Raw genomic sequence first — 16407 nt, 5'->3', positions numbered from 1 at the left:
AAATAACAAACAAAACAGTTTCTAGGTAGTTCCATAGGGCTTTAAGCCACATAAACTTGTAAATGTGAGTCATTGCTTTGATGGCACGTTGCTCATTAACTACAGATTTGTCCATAATTGAATGAATTGATTGTTTTATTTCTGCACATGAAATGGTTCAGCAGCATTCTCTGCAAGCTGAAAAACAGCATAACTCTTCCAATGCTTTCAGAAGTCTTGGATTTGTTCAGTGTAGTGTTGTTTTCACTGCATGCTGTGTGTTTTACCTGCTTTCTGGATAAGTGTCTGTGCTGTGTCTCACAGTCGCCATGTGATCTAAGAAGTCTTTTGCTTTCTCCTTCTTATAGTATTTGGTGTTGTAAACATTTTTTCATTATTGAGATACTTGGGATCCCACTTTATGTAGACCTTCCTATATTACAATCTGCCCTGGATGATGACATAGGAATCTGTCGACATTGTTAAGTGTCATACGCTGATCTGCCTTGATGACATTTTCTTCTGACAGTTGTGAAAATGTGTCCTTGATAGACGGTCATCCATCAGATTTTTTGCCTTCAAGTTAAGTTTTCTTATTCATACACTAGTGGGCAGACAGTTGGCATTGTACACCTTTTCATACAATAGTGAATTTCTCTGGAAAGAGATGGGCCTCTACTGTAAAAAACTGAATGAAGCTGCATTGTGCTAGCCTGAATTCACTTGCCACTGTGAGCATCATACTATCTCTGCTGCTGCTCCACATTACTCCTCATCCTTATAAGGTAGTCAACATACCTTATTGTTCAGTAGAAGCAGCAGTACTAATCCCTAAATTTTAATCTTGTTTTCATTCAAGTGACCTTTCCTTCAAGTTTAAAATGGTGTACTCTTTATAATTATTCTTTATTCTGACACTGTATTGGATAATAACAGTAAATAATATTGTTAGTAATAACAGCCTTGCTAACCAAAAAAAAAAATTGTTTCCCTAACTGCTTTACTTTCAGCACACAATTATTGGGAGCAAGAGAAATCAAAATGAAAACTCTGTGGAAGTAATACATTAGTGTGCATGCAGCAGATTTTGTACATTAATGTTTTGTACTTCTCCAATTATAAAATAAAATAAATTTTCTGTTTATACTCCGGGACGACCAAACGGTCAGAGGAGTTCACGAGATAGATAGAATACAAGAAACAGCACCTTATTCAGTAGTCACGGGTTTGAACCCCAGTGATGAAGACTGCAATGGAAGAGCATACTGTAGGTATATTAAAATTCATGCTAGTGTTATTCTAATAGATATTTTAAATTTAAATTGAAGTGGCAAACTTGGTTCAACAGTGTACAACTTTTGCTGGATCAACTTGTTCTTTATTTTTGATTAGTGTAGATATACAACTACATACACTTGTTACTTTTTTTTTTATGAATGGTAAGGTATTAATGTTTAGTGCTCTGCATGGGTTAAAGGTTTGAGAAAACACAAAATGCTTTTTGATATTAGACTTTAATTTCTAGATTGTAAATTGAACAGAAGTAGAAAGGATAAATGAGGAAGTAGAAAAGTTACTTCTGTGAGTTTGGAGTTAGACAGTGAATGGATGTTAACTGGTTGAGGCATGCGCTCAGACTGATTTGGAATTACAGTTATTACATAATTGGATGATTCTGGCCATGGAAGTTTTTATAAAAAAAACTTCCAAAATCTCTGAGACAGTGGAGAGACCTCATATTAACCTAACTACTCTTTTGAATAGACTCAAGGAGATTGAGAGAGGTTCTGGGGTCATACACCCTCCTGCCCAGTTGTGGAAGCAACATTACATGGTAGTTATGGATTTGGGATTTGTACAGTTGGTGGCTGTCTAGAAGACAAATAATGCCAGGAGTGAAAAAGAAACCCAGTTTTTTTCATTCAGAGGAAGTAATGTTTGTGATGTGCTTATTGACAAGAGAAATTAGAAGTCAGGGCAATCCCCAATAGAGATATGAACCCATCTAGAAATCATCAAAGATGAGTATATGAGCATTAGACTCATTTGTGAGAGCTGGAGTGGAGATTGACATTTAAAAAAATTAGCAGTGGATATTTGAGAAGTTGAAGTTGTTTGTACCTGGAAGGTGGAATGTGGCGTGCAGACATCTGCAAAACTGTGAATGTGATTTCCAATTAGTATAAATGTTATTAATAATTAAAAAGAAAAGGGCAGCAGAAAGGATTGAATCTTGGGGGACACCAGCATTAGTTGAGGATAGAAGATAGAGGTATTTACCATCACATGCACTGAGCTATCAGTGAAAGCTGGTGAATTGCAAAAAAAACAGCTGGAATTCCATAGGATGAGGACATATGTCGAAGTCCTTTATGCTAAACATGATCAAAAATCTTGGAAATGTCAAAAGCAACTACTGAGATTTCACCAAACCTTTCCATTGAATTTGTCCAAGATGAGTAACATAAACCACTATTTACCAGTGGATCAACACTAATGGCATCCATATTGGTGATCATTAATAGTGGGAAATAGTGAGAGTTGGTGGTTTGAGGGCTTCCTCCATTATTTTAGAAAGAGTAAAGACAAGTGCAATGGAGATACTGGGAGAGATTTTCCATCCTTTTGGGAACTGGCTAGATGTGAGTAAATTTCCGTGCAGAGGGAAAAAAAATACCAGTGGAATGAGAAAGTGTAAAAAGATGGTACAAAATGAGCAAACTCAGGAGCACAGATTTTGAGAACAGTGAAGAAATACCATCAGGACCTGGAGCTTTCTCTTCAAGATTGACAAGGATGATAGAAGAATGCTGACAGATGGATGTCAGACTACTTCTAACATCCTTCTGTCAGAAACTATGGCAGGCATTGAGCAGAGTGTACTTCTTCAGACTGGAGGTGATTTTTCCAAGGTCATTGATGCAAGAGTTGGGAGGAAAAACAAACCACTAGATAAAGCTGAATAAATGTGTTTTATTTTTAGCTGAGGATTGGAACAGAGGCTAAAGTTGCATCCAGTAGCTTTGGCGAAGGATCAGAGGGCTCCACTACCATTTGTACAAGAAGCAAGTTTTTTACCAAGCCTGTTCAAAATTAAGTTTGTACAGATTAATAATTGTTTAACAATTGTTGCAAGCCTTAGTGTAGGCAGAAAAGTAGTTTGGATACAAGCCAATTGCAATATGTTATATTCTTATCTTGACCAGCATTAGCATATTTATTTGAAATCTAGGTTTAGATAAAGAACAAGATTTTAGGGTGGAATAAAGGATTTCATCCCTACAAGAATGTCACTGATGCAATATGAGCAGACATTAGGATCAGCAGATTTAAAACAGTAATCAGACCAAGAAAAATGGGAAGACATTGTGCAGATACATCCATTTTGCATTTTTATGTCAAATGATAAGGCTGAGAATTGCCATGAGAGGTGGGGGGGGGTGCTCCATTGAATTAAAAGCCATTGCCCATTTATGATTTGAGTTACCTAGAGGATCACCACTGTTGACTGCATGTTTTGAAGGGATTTGGTGAAAAAAAGGTAGTGTTGGCTGTGGTTAGGATTGTCTGGTATTCTGGTAGGTAGAAGTTGAGAGGTTATTAGTAATCACAAAACCCCAGCATCTCAACCAATTGGAGTTGTGAAAATTAAAATTATGAAGGAAAATGATCTTACTGTTAGAAGAGTTAGATTGGAGAAAGTAAAGTTTCTAAGAGAGAGTCAAGTTCTGGGCGATTTAGAGAGTTGGGAGACCAGTGGGGGGGGCAGCATGTGTGTACATGCGTTTTTGTAATGGGCGGCACCTGGAATGTCAGTTCATCTCCGCCTCGTATCTCTGTGAAGAAGAGTACCACAGAAGGGCCAGAAATAAGTAGTGTATGTTTGTGTGTGTTCTGTTGTTGTGTCTGACCACTTGGCTACCCAGAAGCATCAGTCGCCTGGACAGATGATTCTGGGTACTCGTCCACACCACGGGAAGGTGGGCCAGTCTCAATGGAGCTTGCACTGTCAATTCGAGACTCTGACCCACCTGACGTTGGCAAAAGATGGGCCAGATAGTCAAGTTCTGGGTGACTTAGAGTTGGGAGACCAATGGGGGGCAACAGATGAATTTACAAAATGGGATAAAGAGATTGTAAGTTGTCAGAGACTTCCATATTAGGAAGTCTTTGACATAGGATGTCATGGCAGACATGTGCATGTATCACCTTTAAATCAAGAGTAATAGGACAAATAGGGCAACTGAGATAAGTCAGGGTATTGAAGATAATCAGTGTTTAAGGTAACTGATAATTGAGATTTTGTCAGGAAAAAAGTGGGATTGGCAGATTGTAGGGGTTTTTTTTATGAAAACCCGAACACTAGTAGTATTAGAACCTATAGTACATAGGACCGTGCATAGGTTGAAAAGATGAAAGAAGATACTTGTTGACATTAGACCTGAACTTCTGTAGATTGTAATTTTCAGGAAATATGTATGAAGGAAGGTTGGTCCAGAAAAACAGAAGTTGAATGAATAAATGAGGAAAAAGAAAAGTTGGTTCTCTGAGTTTCAAGTTAGATAGTAAGAGGATGTTGACTGGTTGTGGCATGTGTTCAGACTGCTTTGGAAGACAGAGTGGGAATTATAGAATTCAATTCAGAAGAACAGTGCCTGTGGAAGAGTGTAGAAAAGGCATGTAGCAGAAACTGAAAGTCTATGAGACAGAGTGAAGAGATTCTGTTAGAGATGAGTCATTAATTAACCTAACTGCCCTCTTTTGAATGGAATCTAGGAGCCTGAGAGAGGTTTTAGGGGCAGTGCCCCAGATGTGGGAACAATATTCCATGTTAGGGCAGATTTTACAGTGTCCAGCTCGGTACAAATTGAAGTGAAAATTGAAAAGTAATTCTGAGAGTGAAACAAAACCTAATTTTTTAGATGCAGAGGAAGTAATGTGCTTATGCCAAGAGAGATTAAGAGTCAGGATAATTCCCAATATGATCCTGCCTAGAAATCAGTGTCACTGAAGATAAGCATAGGAGCAGAAGAATCTTTTTTGCAAGATATAAGGAGGACTAATCAACTAAGTTATCTTTACCCCACTGAAGAATTACCTGGAGATCTGCATTTCAGGAATTGGTAGTGGATGTTTCAGAAGTTGAAGCTATTTGTATAGGGAAAGATTTCTCAAACTGGAAGGTGAAATCAGCAAAACTATGGATAAAATTTTTTGTCAATGTAAGGTTATTAATATACAAGAAGAAAAGAGTGGGAGAAAGAATTGAACCTTGGGGAACAGCAGCATTAGTGGAGAAGTCAGAAGACAGAGCCATTCACCCATAGGTGAAGATTTGCATTGTTGAGATTTCAGCTGAAACCATATATATTTGTGAAATGAGTAATTAAGTTTTTTGGAGGTTTGGATCTTTTTGAAGATAAGTTTGTTCTGATTGTTTGATTATTTATGATACACTTAGCAGATAAGGTAAAAGTAGAGGTGGGGGGAATGTATGAATTAATGAAATTTTTGGATATAGATTTTACATGGTATGAACCCCCCCCCAGCTCCTTGACGTCATGTGGCACTTTACAGTGTCATCTGCATACTTGGACTTCTTCTAATCACTAGCTATCAAAGTAGAGGCAGTGAGTGAGATTATTGTATAGCTGATCTACACCATGTGGTTGCTCCTCCTAGAGGAGGACTTATCAATAGGTTAGTTGGGTTTGGTGGAGACTGTCTAATGGCCAGGCTGCGAAAACAGTTTTAAATCTGTACCCTCAAATTGTAAGGAATATTGGATCTGTGAAGGTACAAGCTAAAGATTTGGTTGTCACAGAATAACTGGACTTGGCCAAAAAAATTTTCACTTGATTCACAAGTGGGATCGGAATATCAGTTCCATCTGATCTTTGGTTCGTTCTAGACTACTTTTACATTTAAGTTTAATGATGTGATTTTCATTTTTTTATATTCAAATTGGAAATTGTATTCATATAATATTTACATAGCGAACTTTATACAGTAGAGCCCCGATTAACTGAGACTTGTTTAACCCAAAGTTCTGTATTATCCGAGGTGAATTGTCGAAAAGGTGCATATACAGGCTCTTGCTTTAAGAGTTCCCGGATTTAAGTTCCCCCCCCCCCAGTATCAGCAAAATTGAAAATGTGAACATTAATTGCAAAAAATGAATGTTAAACATTTATAAATACTGCATTCCGAACCACGTGCATAGTTATACAATACAGTGTACCCAGCTTTACGATATTAATCTGTTCCAGAGACACCATTGTATCGTGAAAATATCGTAATGTGATCCCAATAACACATTGTTTTTTGGTAATTCGTGTCAAGATCTTGGAAGTTGAAATTTTGGCTATATAACTCTAAGCTATTTATCTCTCTAAAATGCCATTTTTTTTAATTTTTTTTTTTTAAGGTCACGAGCATGACCTTAAGGCCATATAAAAGGTCATGAGTGTCGTTTGTAAATTGAATTAGTTACCAATTCAAATCACTGAAATGCACTACACTTTCATCGTCATTATATGTTCCATTATAAGAATCAATTATGCCTTTGCGATATTTTTTTTTTTAAAGCACATTTCTGGAGGTCATGACCATAAAACAATTTGCACTATCCGGTTTATTAGGCTTTTCTGTTACTGCAAGCAATTATAAACGGTTAGTAAACTCTACCTTCTTGCATTTGCAAAAATACCGATAGCTGGAATTGTGTGGTTTTTTTACGCTATTATGGTGAAATGTTTTCCCCTTTACTGAAATATTCAATCGTATAAAAAAAAACAAATTTTCAGAATCTTCTCTTCATTCCTTTTTTTTTTTAAAGCTTTGTAAACTTGTTACTCCACACAAATCATGTTATTTGCAATTTGTGCATTCCGTTAAAAAATGCTTATGCATGCTATTGAAATTTATAAAGAAAAGAGATTATTTTTGAACCAAATGCTTCTTGAAGCATTTCTGAAGAAGACAACTCCTTGTGCAACAAACCAATGAGTGCCGAGCCAATAATAAGTGATCAATGAGTGTGCATTTAGTTGATGATGATGATGATGAAGAATAAATATTCTTTAACATCTGTAAGTCGTAAATAATTTCTCTAAAATTATAATTTGATTGATTATACAGGCTGAGTTCATTTCTTTCGATATAAATCAATCATTGTTTAACCATAAACTAATTAGCCAACTAATTTCATTGTTGAGAATGTAACCCCTATTTTTAACCTTATGTCTATGGGAAATAAATTCCCGCTTTACGAGCGCACGCTAGGAACGAATTAACTCAAAGTCGAGAACTACCTGTACTTTGTCATCAAAGACAAAAATATGTAGTTCAGTACAGAGCAGGAACTCACACCAATTGACTGTTGAGCTGTGCTGATCTTTTACATTTGTTGATTTCGTGACTTTTTACTCTCTAATATAGAGATTTAATAAAAAAAATAAAATATTTAATTGTAATTCTAATCTCTAATTTTTTTTATTTGTCATGTTTCATCTATGTTATTAGGGTAAGCACTCTGAGTGGAAAATGGAAGCATGTTGTTGTCTTTAGATATGAAGTTGAATGCAGTAAAATGCTTAGATCAAGGAGAAATAATGAAAAAGTGGCTAGTGACTTAGGTGTTGAAGTGACTGTAAGGGACTGGAGAAGAAAGAGCAGAAATTGAAAAATGGTGTTCACGAATAGCATCTGTATATGATAGCAAAAATTTGAATAGAAAAACAATGAAGAAAGGAGAATTTTATCAAACTTCTGAAGCTTTTTTTGTGGTTCACACAGATGAGAGAGAGAGATGGAAGCCCAATTTTACAGGCTGAGGCCTTAGAGTTTCATAAGCATTTTAATGAAGGGAAAGAACAATTTACTGCAAGTATTGGTTGGTTACTTAGGGTCAAGAATAAATAAAAATAGTGACTGCTCAAATGATGTAAAGAGATGACAGGCAATTGGTAAAGCGTTGGTTGCTGATCTGATAAAATTATGGAGAGATCATGATCTTCCCCTAAAGACGAAATGGAGAATCATTGATTCGTTAATTTTTTTCAGTTGCCACTTATGGATGTGAAGGGTGGAATCCAAAAAGAGTTGACAGGAAGAAAATTGAGGCATTTGAAATGTGGTGTTACAGGAGAATACTGCGCATTTCTTATAATTGGGTATTGAATAAAATTGGCAGGCCTAAAATTCTTCATAGCATCAACAAAAGAAAACTAGAGTTTTTTTTGGTCATATAGTAAGAAGGGAAAACTTTCTGTTGAAGAATATAATGGAAGGAAAAACTGAGGGGAAGAGGTGCAGAGGAAGACCTGCAACTAGGTGGAAGGATGGGATCAGTGAACTTCTGGCCATGACACTTTTGCGATGCTGCTCGTATAGCACACAATCTATGCAGTTGGAGGAATTTGTTGGTGGCCACAACAGCTCCTTAGGGAGCTATGTGACTGGAAGGAGGATTGGTTGGTTGGATCGTTGGAAAAAAAAGGTTTGGAGTTAGAAATCTGAACATCACTGGGGAAAATTTATCAGCTAGTACAGAAGAAATAGCAATATTTACTGCTAAATTTGCAAAAATTATTCAAGAAGAAAATTTGAATTTGGATCAAATTTACAATTGTGACGAAATGAGCCTGAATTATAAAATGTGCCCATCCAAAACACTTGCAACTAGAAAAGAAAAATCAACTTCTGGTTATAAATGAAACAAGGAGAGAATGACGGTACTGGCACATTCAAATTCATCATGTGGGGGGGGGGGCATAAGCTTAAACCAACTCTCACTGGAAGGTCAAAGAACTCCTGAGCTTTAAAAAGTGTAAAATGTTTGCCTGTTAACTATGCAAATCAAAAAAATGCATGGATGGATTCAAGTTTGTTTAAAACATGGTTTCATGAAGAATTTGTCCCTAGCACAAAATATTTGAATAAAAAGAAACTTCCACAAAAAGCACTTAATTTTACAATGTTCTATCACCTTCCAGACGAAAGTAATCTAGTTCTTGGTGACATCAGAGCTCTGTTTTTGCCACCTAATGCGACATTCCTTCTTCAATGTGTGGGTCAAGGTGTTTTGCAGATTTTGAAACAACTATAGGTGATGTCTCTTAAAACATCTGCTACAAAATATTGAAACAGGGACAACTGTTGTTGAATTTTAAAAAAATTAACATCAGGGACGTTATTTAGTAGTTGGCAGAAGCATGGAACAATGTTAAAACATCTACTCTTATTAAATCTTGGAAAAATATTTTATGCTCCCAAAATGAAGCCAATGGGAACAAGATGACAAGTGAAGATGAAAGAGGTGAGAAAACCCTTTTAGAACTAGCCAATAACCTTCCTGTTTCAGGCACTCTTACTACAGAGGGTATTAAAGAGTGGATGAATTCTTATGAACATCTGGAAATGGCTAATGACATGATCGTAAAGCTTTTTGACAAAAAAGATGAAAGTGAAGATGACTATGAAGAGTGCACAGAAACTACAAAAAAATGACACACAGAAGGTCTAAATGCTATTGAGTCAGCTTTACATTATATTGTACAGCAGGAGAATATCATGCCCGCCAATGTTTTGTTACTTAGGTGCCTACAAAATATAGCAGCTAAAAAGCAAGGAGCTTTTATGAAACAAACCCATTAAGGAATTTTTTATATGATATTAAGGTGTAGTGCTAACAGCTGTGTACATTTTTCTTGTCTATGACTTATTTTTATACATGTACTATTTTATTTATTTTATTTTTTTTTTTTTGTAATAAAACAGTTGCAATTAAATAAGTGTTTTATTGTATAATTTAAAACTCATGTTCAATAAGTAGGTCTAACCTGAAAATAGTGTACATCATTATGTTAATGTATTCAAATCCAGTTTATTTAATAATAATTTACCAAATCTTTTGTGTTATCAGTTTTTGATTATCTGAGGTGCCCTTGGATAATTACCTGCCCACATTACCTCTGATAATTGGGAACCTACTGTACTTTACTGCTGTTTTTAAATTTCAGTTAATATATCTAAATTGCATTGATTCTTTTATAGCCATTAAGTGATGAGAAGCATTATGGAGAAAATGAAGAGCACAACCTTGATTATGACCATGAAGCATTTCTTGGAGAGGAAGAAGCCAAAACATTTGATCAGTTAACGCCAGAACAAAGTAAAAACAGGCTAGGCATGATCGTGGATAAAATTGATAAAGATAAGGTTAGAGCAGTAATTTTTCTAGTTATTTTGGATTATATTATTTTTATTTCTTTAACATAAATGAAATAGACTTAATTCTTCAAATTATAATTTTTATTTGACGATGACACTTGTTTATTATTATTAAGGGCATCTCCTAAAATGAAGCTAATTTTCATTTGTGTTAAAAACCATGCTGCTGAGTAAAAGCATCACTAATCTAATTTGAATTGTGAAAATTAAGAAAAATGTTCTGAAACAAACCATAATATCAAACTCATTTGGTCTTAAGTAATGGGTAAGCGGCCTCCGTAGCCGAGTGGTCAGGAGCTGGAGTGCAGTAGCACACGCCCTTTGAGTAGACCGGGGTTCAAGCCCCTGACTGCTAAATACGGTTGATTTGCCAACCTGCACTGGACCAGCGTGGCAGATTATGGTCCATTTCCCTCAGCATGAATTGTTGAGGAGGCTTCCATCCTGCAGTGGGTTGATAATGGCTGCAGTTAACTTTTTTAAGTTTAATGGGTAGTCAAGACTTGGATACTTTCATAGGTCATGCATTAGTAAATGGGATATTGGGATAGACAAATTTTATTACTGACTGGTGACCACTCCTTGTTGCAGTTGGAGCAAGAAATACACAATTTTTTCATTTTGAAATTAAGACCTGTGTTTAATTGCTATCAGAAATAAGTAATTTTGTCCTTTCAGGAGTGAGCTCCCTGAGTATGTGTAGGCCTTGAGTAAGGAATTTTTCACTAAGAACTGGCTCTGTGAAGCAAGTTTCTTCGTGAAATTTATTATGTATCAGTTTCAACTTCTCATTCTGATTTTCAGAACGACGAGAGGAGGAGAAGAGAATTTCATCTTTTGTTAGTCAAAATGGCATGTGAAAACCGAGAGCAAATTTGGAGGCTATTGAGAGAGTTGGGGATGGGGGAAATAGATGGAGGAGGGGAAGGAAGAGGAAGAAGAAAGGATAGTAACTCCCCATCTGAGAGAATAAGAAAACAGCTAGCCAGCTGAGAGCAAGAATGTGATTACTTTCCTTATCTTTTGGCTTATGGTGTTAATTGAATGTAGAAAGTCTACATCCATTCAACAGCATAAACCAAAGCATAGGGAAGGTAACCATTCCCTCTCTTCCCTTGATCTGTTTTCTTATTCTATGAGAAGGGGTTCCAATTTTTGGTGTGAAACATCCTTAGGGTCATGTACAAAAATTTCAACGGAGTAAATCTGATTGATCACAAAAAATGCATCATGGAAGTGATTACGTCATCTGTGGCTTCCACCACAGGGCCTCCCACACTTCCGCCACTAGTCTGTGCTGAGCACTCACTAGTAGTGTGATTAGTGCGTGACACATTTTTTGTGGCAGGTAAAATATCTCCAGTTCTAGTGAACCAATCTACAAAATTCAAATGCCACTTGTTTTTAAAATTTGCCAAACTGTATGTGTACTTCATATGCATGAAAGATGTTTTATTTTATGTGAAAACATCCCTGACTTGGAAGAGGTTAGCGAAATCCAAGCCAATAGCCTAATTACTCATTTGATTGTAGCCATTTGTTTAATAGTGTGATGTTACAATCCTGCAGTTATTAATGCAGGATTATGACATCATTGCAATCATACTTACTGCAGTTACTACTGCAGGAAGTATAATTGCAACAATACAAGTATTTGTCTTATGACTGCAACAATACAAATATTTGTCAGTAATTTCTTTTTTCATCTCGCCTTTTCATTACATTCCATTGTTAGGTTCTGCTGTAGATGTTTCACATCAATTTTCGAAAATAAAATTTGAGTGTTCAACGATTCCAAAGTTAAATGCAGAGTGTTCTCAAGAGTATTGAGCAAGAATGAAAGCAACAATACCTAAGAAAATAAAGACGAAGGTTGCAAATATCAGTACCTGATACTTGTTGAATAGTATGAAGATTGAGGTGCCCTCAATAGACCCTTTTCCAGAGATGTTTAGATATGTTGCAATTGCAAGCGTCTCTTACTTTAGTTATCATAAATCCATTGTAGGTGCTCCCAAGGATGTTTCACATTAAAACCATCTACTGCATGTGCTTGGCACACACGAGTTTTTTTTTTTTTTTTTCATCCTGTCCCCCTCTGACTACCCTCCCCTTCCTCAGCAGCTCTCACTTACCCAAGTGTTGTGTTTACTAGCACCACCTGTCAACCAATAGTCACCAGGTAACTCCATGGTCAGAATGTAGCAAAGAATACATCACACCACCAAAGCCAACTAGTAGCAGAAAGGAACACACTGGGTACATGACCATCCTTTGACCTTCCCGAGGTTTGCTAGTTTTAGGGCATTCTTTGCTGTAATTGTTTATTCCTTTCACTATATATTCTTGCTCCAATATGTAATTTACAGTTTAATTTTTTTATTATTCAATGAAAAAGATATTTACCAGCGTGGTTATTATTCTAAGTTAGCATTTAGTTGGCTTCTATTAAATATATTTCCAATGAATCTATGCAGAGAATTAACTTCTTTCATAATCATAACAAAAGAAAAAAATTTAGGACATATGTAGGTGTTGCTATAAAGTTCCCAGACCGATGCAATCAAAAGAACACAAAATTGAAGGAACTCAAATTGTTATTTTTTATTCCAAGTAATTACCACCTGATTGAATGCACTTGTTATAGCAGAGAGTCACCGAAGGAGATGATGTTCGATTTGGAGGTTTCATTTTTCTTTGTCCTTAACAACCTGAAATCTCTTTCCTTTGAGGGGCAGTTTTCATCTTGGAAAAGAGGAAGTCCACTGGTGCTAGATTGGGAGGGTAAGGCTGTGATGGTTTAGCTGTACAATGCAGGGTTTCACCAGAAATGTCTTCAAGTGTGGAATTGGGGACATTGTCATGCAACAAGAACCAGCTGCCTTTCTCTCGAAATGGTGACCTCACTCAGGAAATGCATTTCGATAGTCTTTGAAGCACATGTACTTAGAATGCAGCATTGACTCTCTCTCCTCAAGTACAATCCTGCTTCAGGTACAAATTCCTTGTGAATCATACCCTGTTTATGGAAAAAAAATGATCAGCATAGATTCTGGACTTTTTTCCCCAACCTTCATGCAGAATTTGACAAATCGGCTCCTTATTCATATTCAACCTATCAGCCATCATTTGGAGGAATTAAAGGGGCAAACAATGACCTGGTACTACTGTTTCCCAAAATTTTACAGCTTTGTCCTCATTTCGAGAGGTTGATGAATGCCCATTTCTTGGGTCATCGTGAACATCCTCATTGGATGAACATTGCAACAATACAAGTATTTGTCTTATGACTGCAACAATACAAATATTTGTATTGTTGCAGTCTTTGAGCCATTTATACCATTTAAATGCACTGTTACAACTTAACAGTGCATTTAATATTTAATATTGCATTTAATATTTCATTTAATATTTCATACGTTTCTGTTGCAGCTTTTCCCAGTTTTAAGCAAAATTTGATTTTTGTTAATTGTGACAGAATGTTAATGCTAGTAATGAAATGGTAGTCACTTTCAACCTGTCAGATTACTAGACAATCTCTGAACGACCATCTGTTGGAGCTTTTTTTTTTTTGAGTTAATTTGAACTGCAACACACTACCATTTATTTTCAAACTTATTGAACATGACTGCAACTGACCAGTCCAGAAACTTTATTGCCATTCCTCATAAATAAAATAACTTTAAAATATGGCATTTGATAGTGTGTGTAATTTTCCCATTGCATTTTATGATGCACAATAATTACTTATTGTTAATTTAGGATAAACTTTTCAGAACTAATGCATTCCCATACAGAATTCCTATTTCTTAATTTTCAGGTATACAGTTTTCATGTAGTTATGCAGATTTTTCTTGTGCTTATCATTATTTCTCTAAATGGTTTATAAACTCACAAATTGATTATTATATCTGCTGTAATCAATATTGTAGTATCTTGTAATTGTTTTCAGCTTGCACATTTTAATTGATATAGACAGAAAATTCAAATCTCTCCTTAATCTTATTCTTGAATGATTTCTGTAGGCTAGAACCATTAAGTATTACCAGCTGAATAATTAAAATACTCTGTAATATAAACAATTTTTTTTGCATTTTTTTGCAGACCAATGGATTGCTAGAAATCTAGCATATAAAGCTTAATTTTTTCTTTTATGTGTAAATTTGTTTTCAGTATAATTTAACTATCAATTATTTATGGTGTATCATGATTATTTGATTAATATACATGATTGAAAAATTTTTTTTTCCCTTTGCAATAGCATTTCAAGAATGAAATTGCAAATTCCCATCTTGATTCATATTTTAACTTAACTGTAACGGTTTATTAATTATAGGATGGTTTTGTGACACATGAGGAATTAAAGGACTGGATTCAGTATACACAAAAGCGATATATTATGGATGATGTTGATAGGCAGTGGAAGGCTCATAATCCTGATCAAAAGGAGATGTTGTCTTGGGATGATTATAAAAAAGTCACATATGGATTTATGGATGGTTTGTAAATTTATAATCATATTGTATATGGCATCTCATAAGCCTGGATAGGCAACTGTTACAGTTCAATGTGTAAATCATTGTGTTTGAGGTGCATGCATGCAGTGAAAGCTCATTCTTTAACCTTTCATGAATGAATGACATGTAGTGAGTTTCTAATTGCATTGAGTTCCTATGAAGTGATTTTTTTTTTTGTGGAATTTTTTAATTTTATAAAATTTAAAACATAAATGCATTTAAATATTATGTTCCTGATTTAATTTGCTTGCTCAGTATTAAAGTGAAGTCAAAAATCAGTTTTTGTAATGAAAAACAAATTTTGCAAAAAAAAATTTCAAAAAAAGTTTTTTATTTTTAGTGTTAAAATATACATATATCCTCTAAAACTTTATGCATCACTTGAGTCAATTTTATCAACTTCTGATCTGATTTCAGAAGAATTTCTTCATTCTCAGGTTTTTTAAGCTAGAATCATGATTATGATTTTAAGCTATAATCATGATTTTAAGCTATAATCATGATTTTAGCTTAATCATTTTAAGCTAAAATCACCCACTGATTGAATTTTTTTAAGGAATTTATACTACCATCCATTATATACTGTGTCTACAGTTAATTGAAAATACAGATAAGAGATGGCATCATGCACTGGAAAAATTCCGACAGTCTATACATTAATGGACACACTGAATAATAACCAGAACGTAGTAGGTTTGGGTACATTTCCCTCAGATCCCACATGTGCAAAACAATAGATATACACATATACTTGTGAAAAGTTTAGAAGCTTGGCATTGAATATTTGCACAACGTACATACACCTTAACCTTGAGATAGTCCCAGAAGTAAAGTAAAGTGGAGGTGGGAAGTCAGAGCATTGAGCCGACTATAGTACCTATTTACAATAGTTCCACGTGTTCATGAGGATCATTCTCCCTTAGTAACTGAAGAGTTTGTAATTTGAAGGATGCCATTGGTTTTGCTTCAAGGTGCAGTGGAGATTCATTTGGATTGAACGTCAATCTTCCAAATACTGCCATCATTGTTGCTTATTAGAATCTCTCCATAAAGGCTCAGGTGTATGTTCTTTATCCAGCACTGATGCCGTCTGAATTTCACCAGGAATGGGTAATTGCTGCTATTCTAAGTGATGTATGTTGAATTCATTTGCAACTTTCCACTGGCTATGATTTCCATTCAGCAAAATTACTTGTGCTTTTTTATCACTCAGAGATAAAAATTGGAATGGAAAGTGTCTAAACCAGTGGTTGATATCGATCCCCAGGGGTTGATTCGGGCTCAGGGGTCGATAGAAAAATATGACATCATTGTACGGGTAATATTTAATTCGGTTAACTTGGATTACCTCTATTCTGAATGACAACGCAATTAAGAGTGAATCATGGGAACAGTGACATGAATAGGACCTGTAAGATGGAGCAAGGTCATGAAAATAGTTACGGAGGCCAATCAAGTAGGCCAAAATGGCGTATTTACCAATAAACGGATATCGGTGGTTCCCACCCGGTCGGCGCAGCAGGAGCGAGATTGCAACATGTGTGCAGTTCCTTATTTACAAGATCCATCTCATAAATCTAGCCGAACCCACAACTTGCCAGATTTTCGAAAATTCTGTTTTTTTGAAGATTATGCACATTGATACTGCTGCACAAATTGGAGCAGTGTGGCAGTGGAG

General features: G+C 35.6%; 1 protein-coding gene across 1 annotated transcript in view; it reads left to right on the top strand.

Annotated features, from left to right (window-relative positions):
• Nucleotides 1-201: 201 nt before the first annotated feature.
• The window catches only part of LOC150079948 (calumenin-like), a 30895-nt gene continuing 14689 nt past the window's right edge, over nt 202-16407 (top strand). The window contains exons 1-5 of the mRNA XM_090383286.1: nt 202-346; nt 9263-9417; nt 10036-10200; nt 14549-14711; nt 15783-15788. Coding sequence (XP_090239412.1) covers nt 202-346; nt 9263-9417; nt 10036-10200; nt 14549-14711; nt 15783-15788 — 634 coding nt within the window. The remainder of the gene's footprint in view (nt 347-9262; nt 9418-10035; nt 10201-14548; nt 14712-15782; nt 15789-16407) is intronic.

This window comes from Mastigoproctus giganteus, chromosome 10, assembly GCF_048544385.1.
Source record: "Mastigoproctus giganteus isolate SK-2022 chromosome 10, ASM4854438v1, whole genome shotgun sequence".
Taxonomy (NCBI): Eukaryota; Metazoa; Arthropoda; class Arachnida; order Uropygi; family Thelyphonidae; genus Mastigoproctus; species Mastigoproctus giganteus.
The sequence above is the reverse complement of the archived record's forward strand: the minus strand, read 5'-3'. Positions and strand labels throughout refer to the sequence as shown.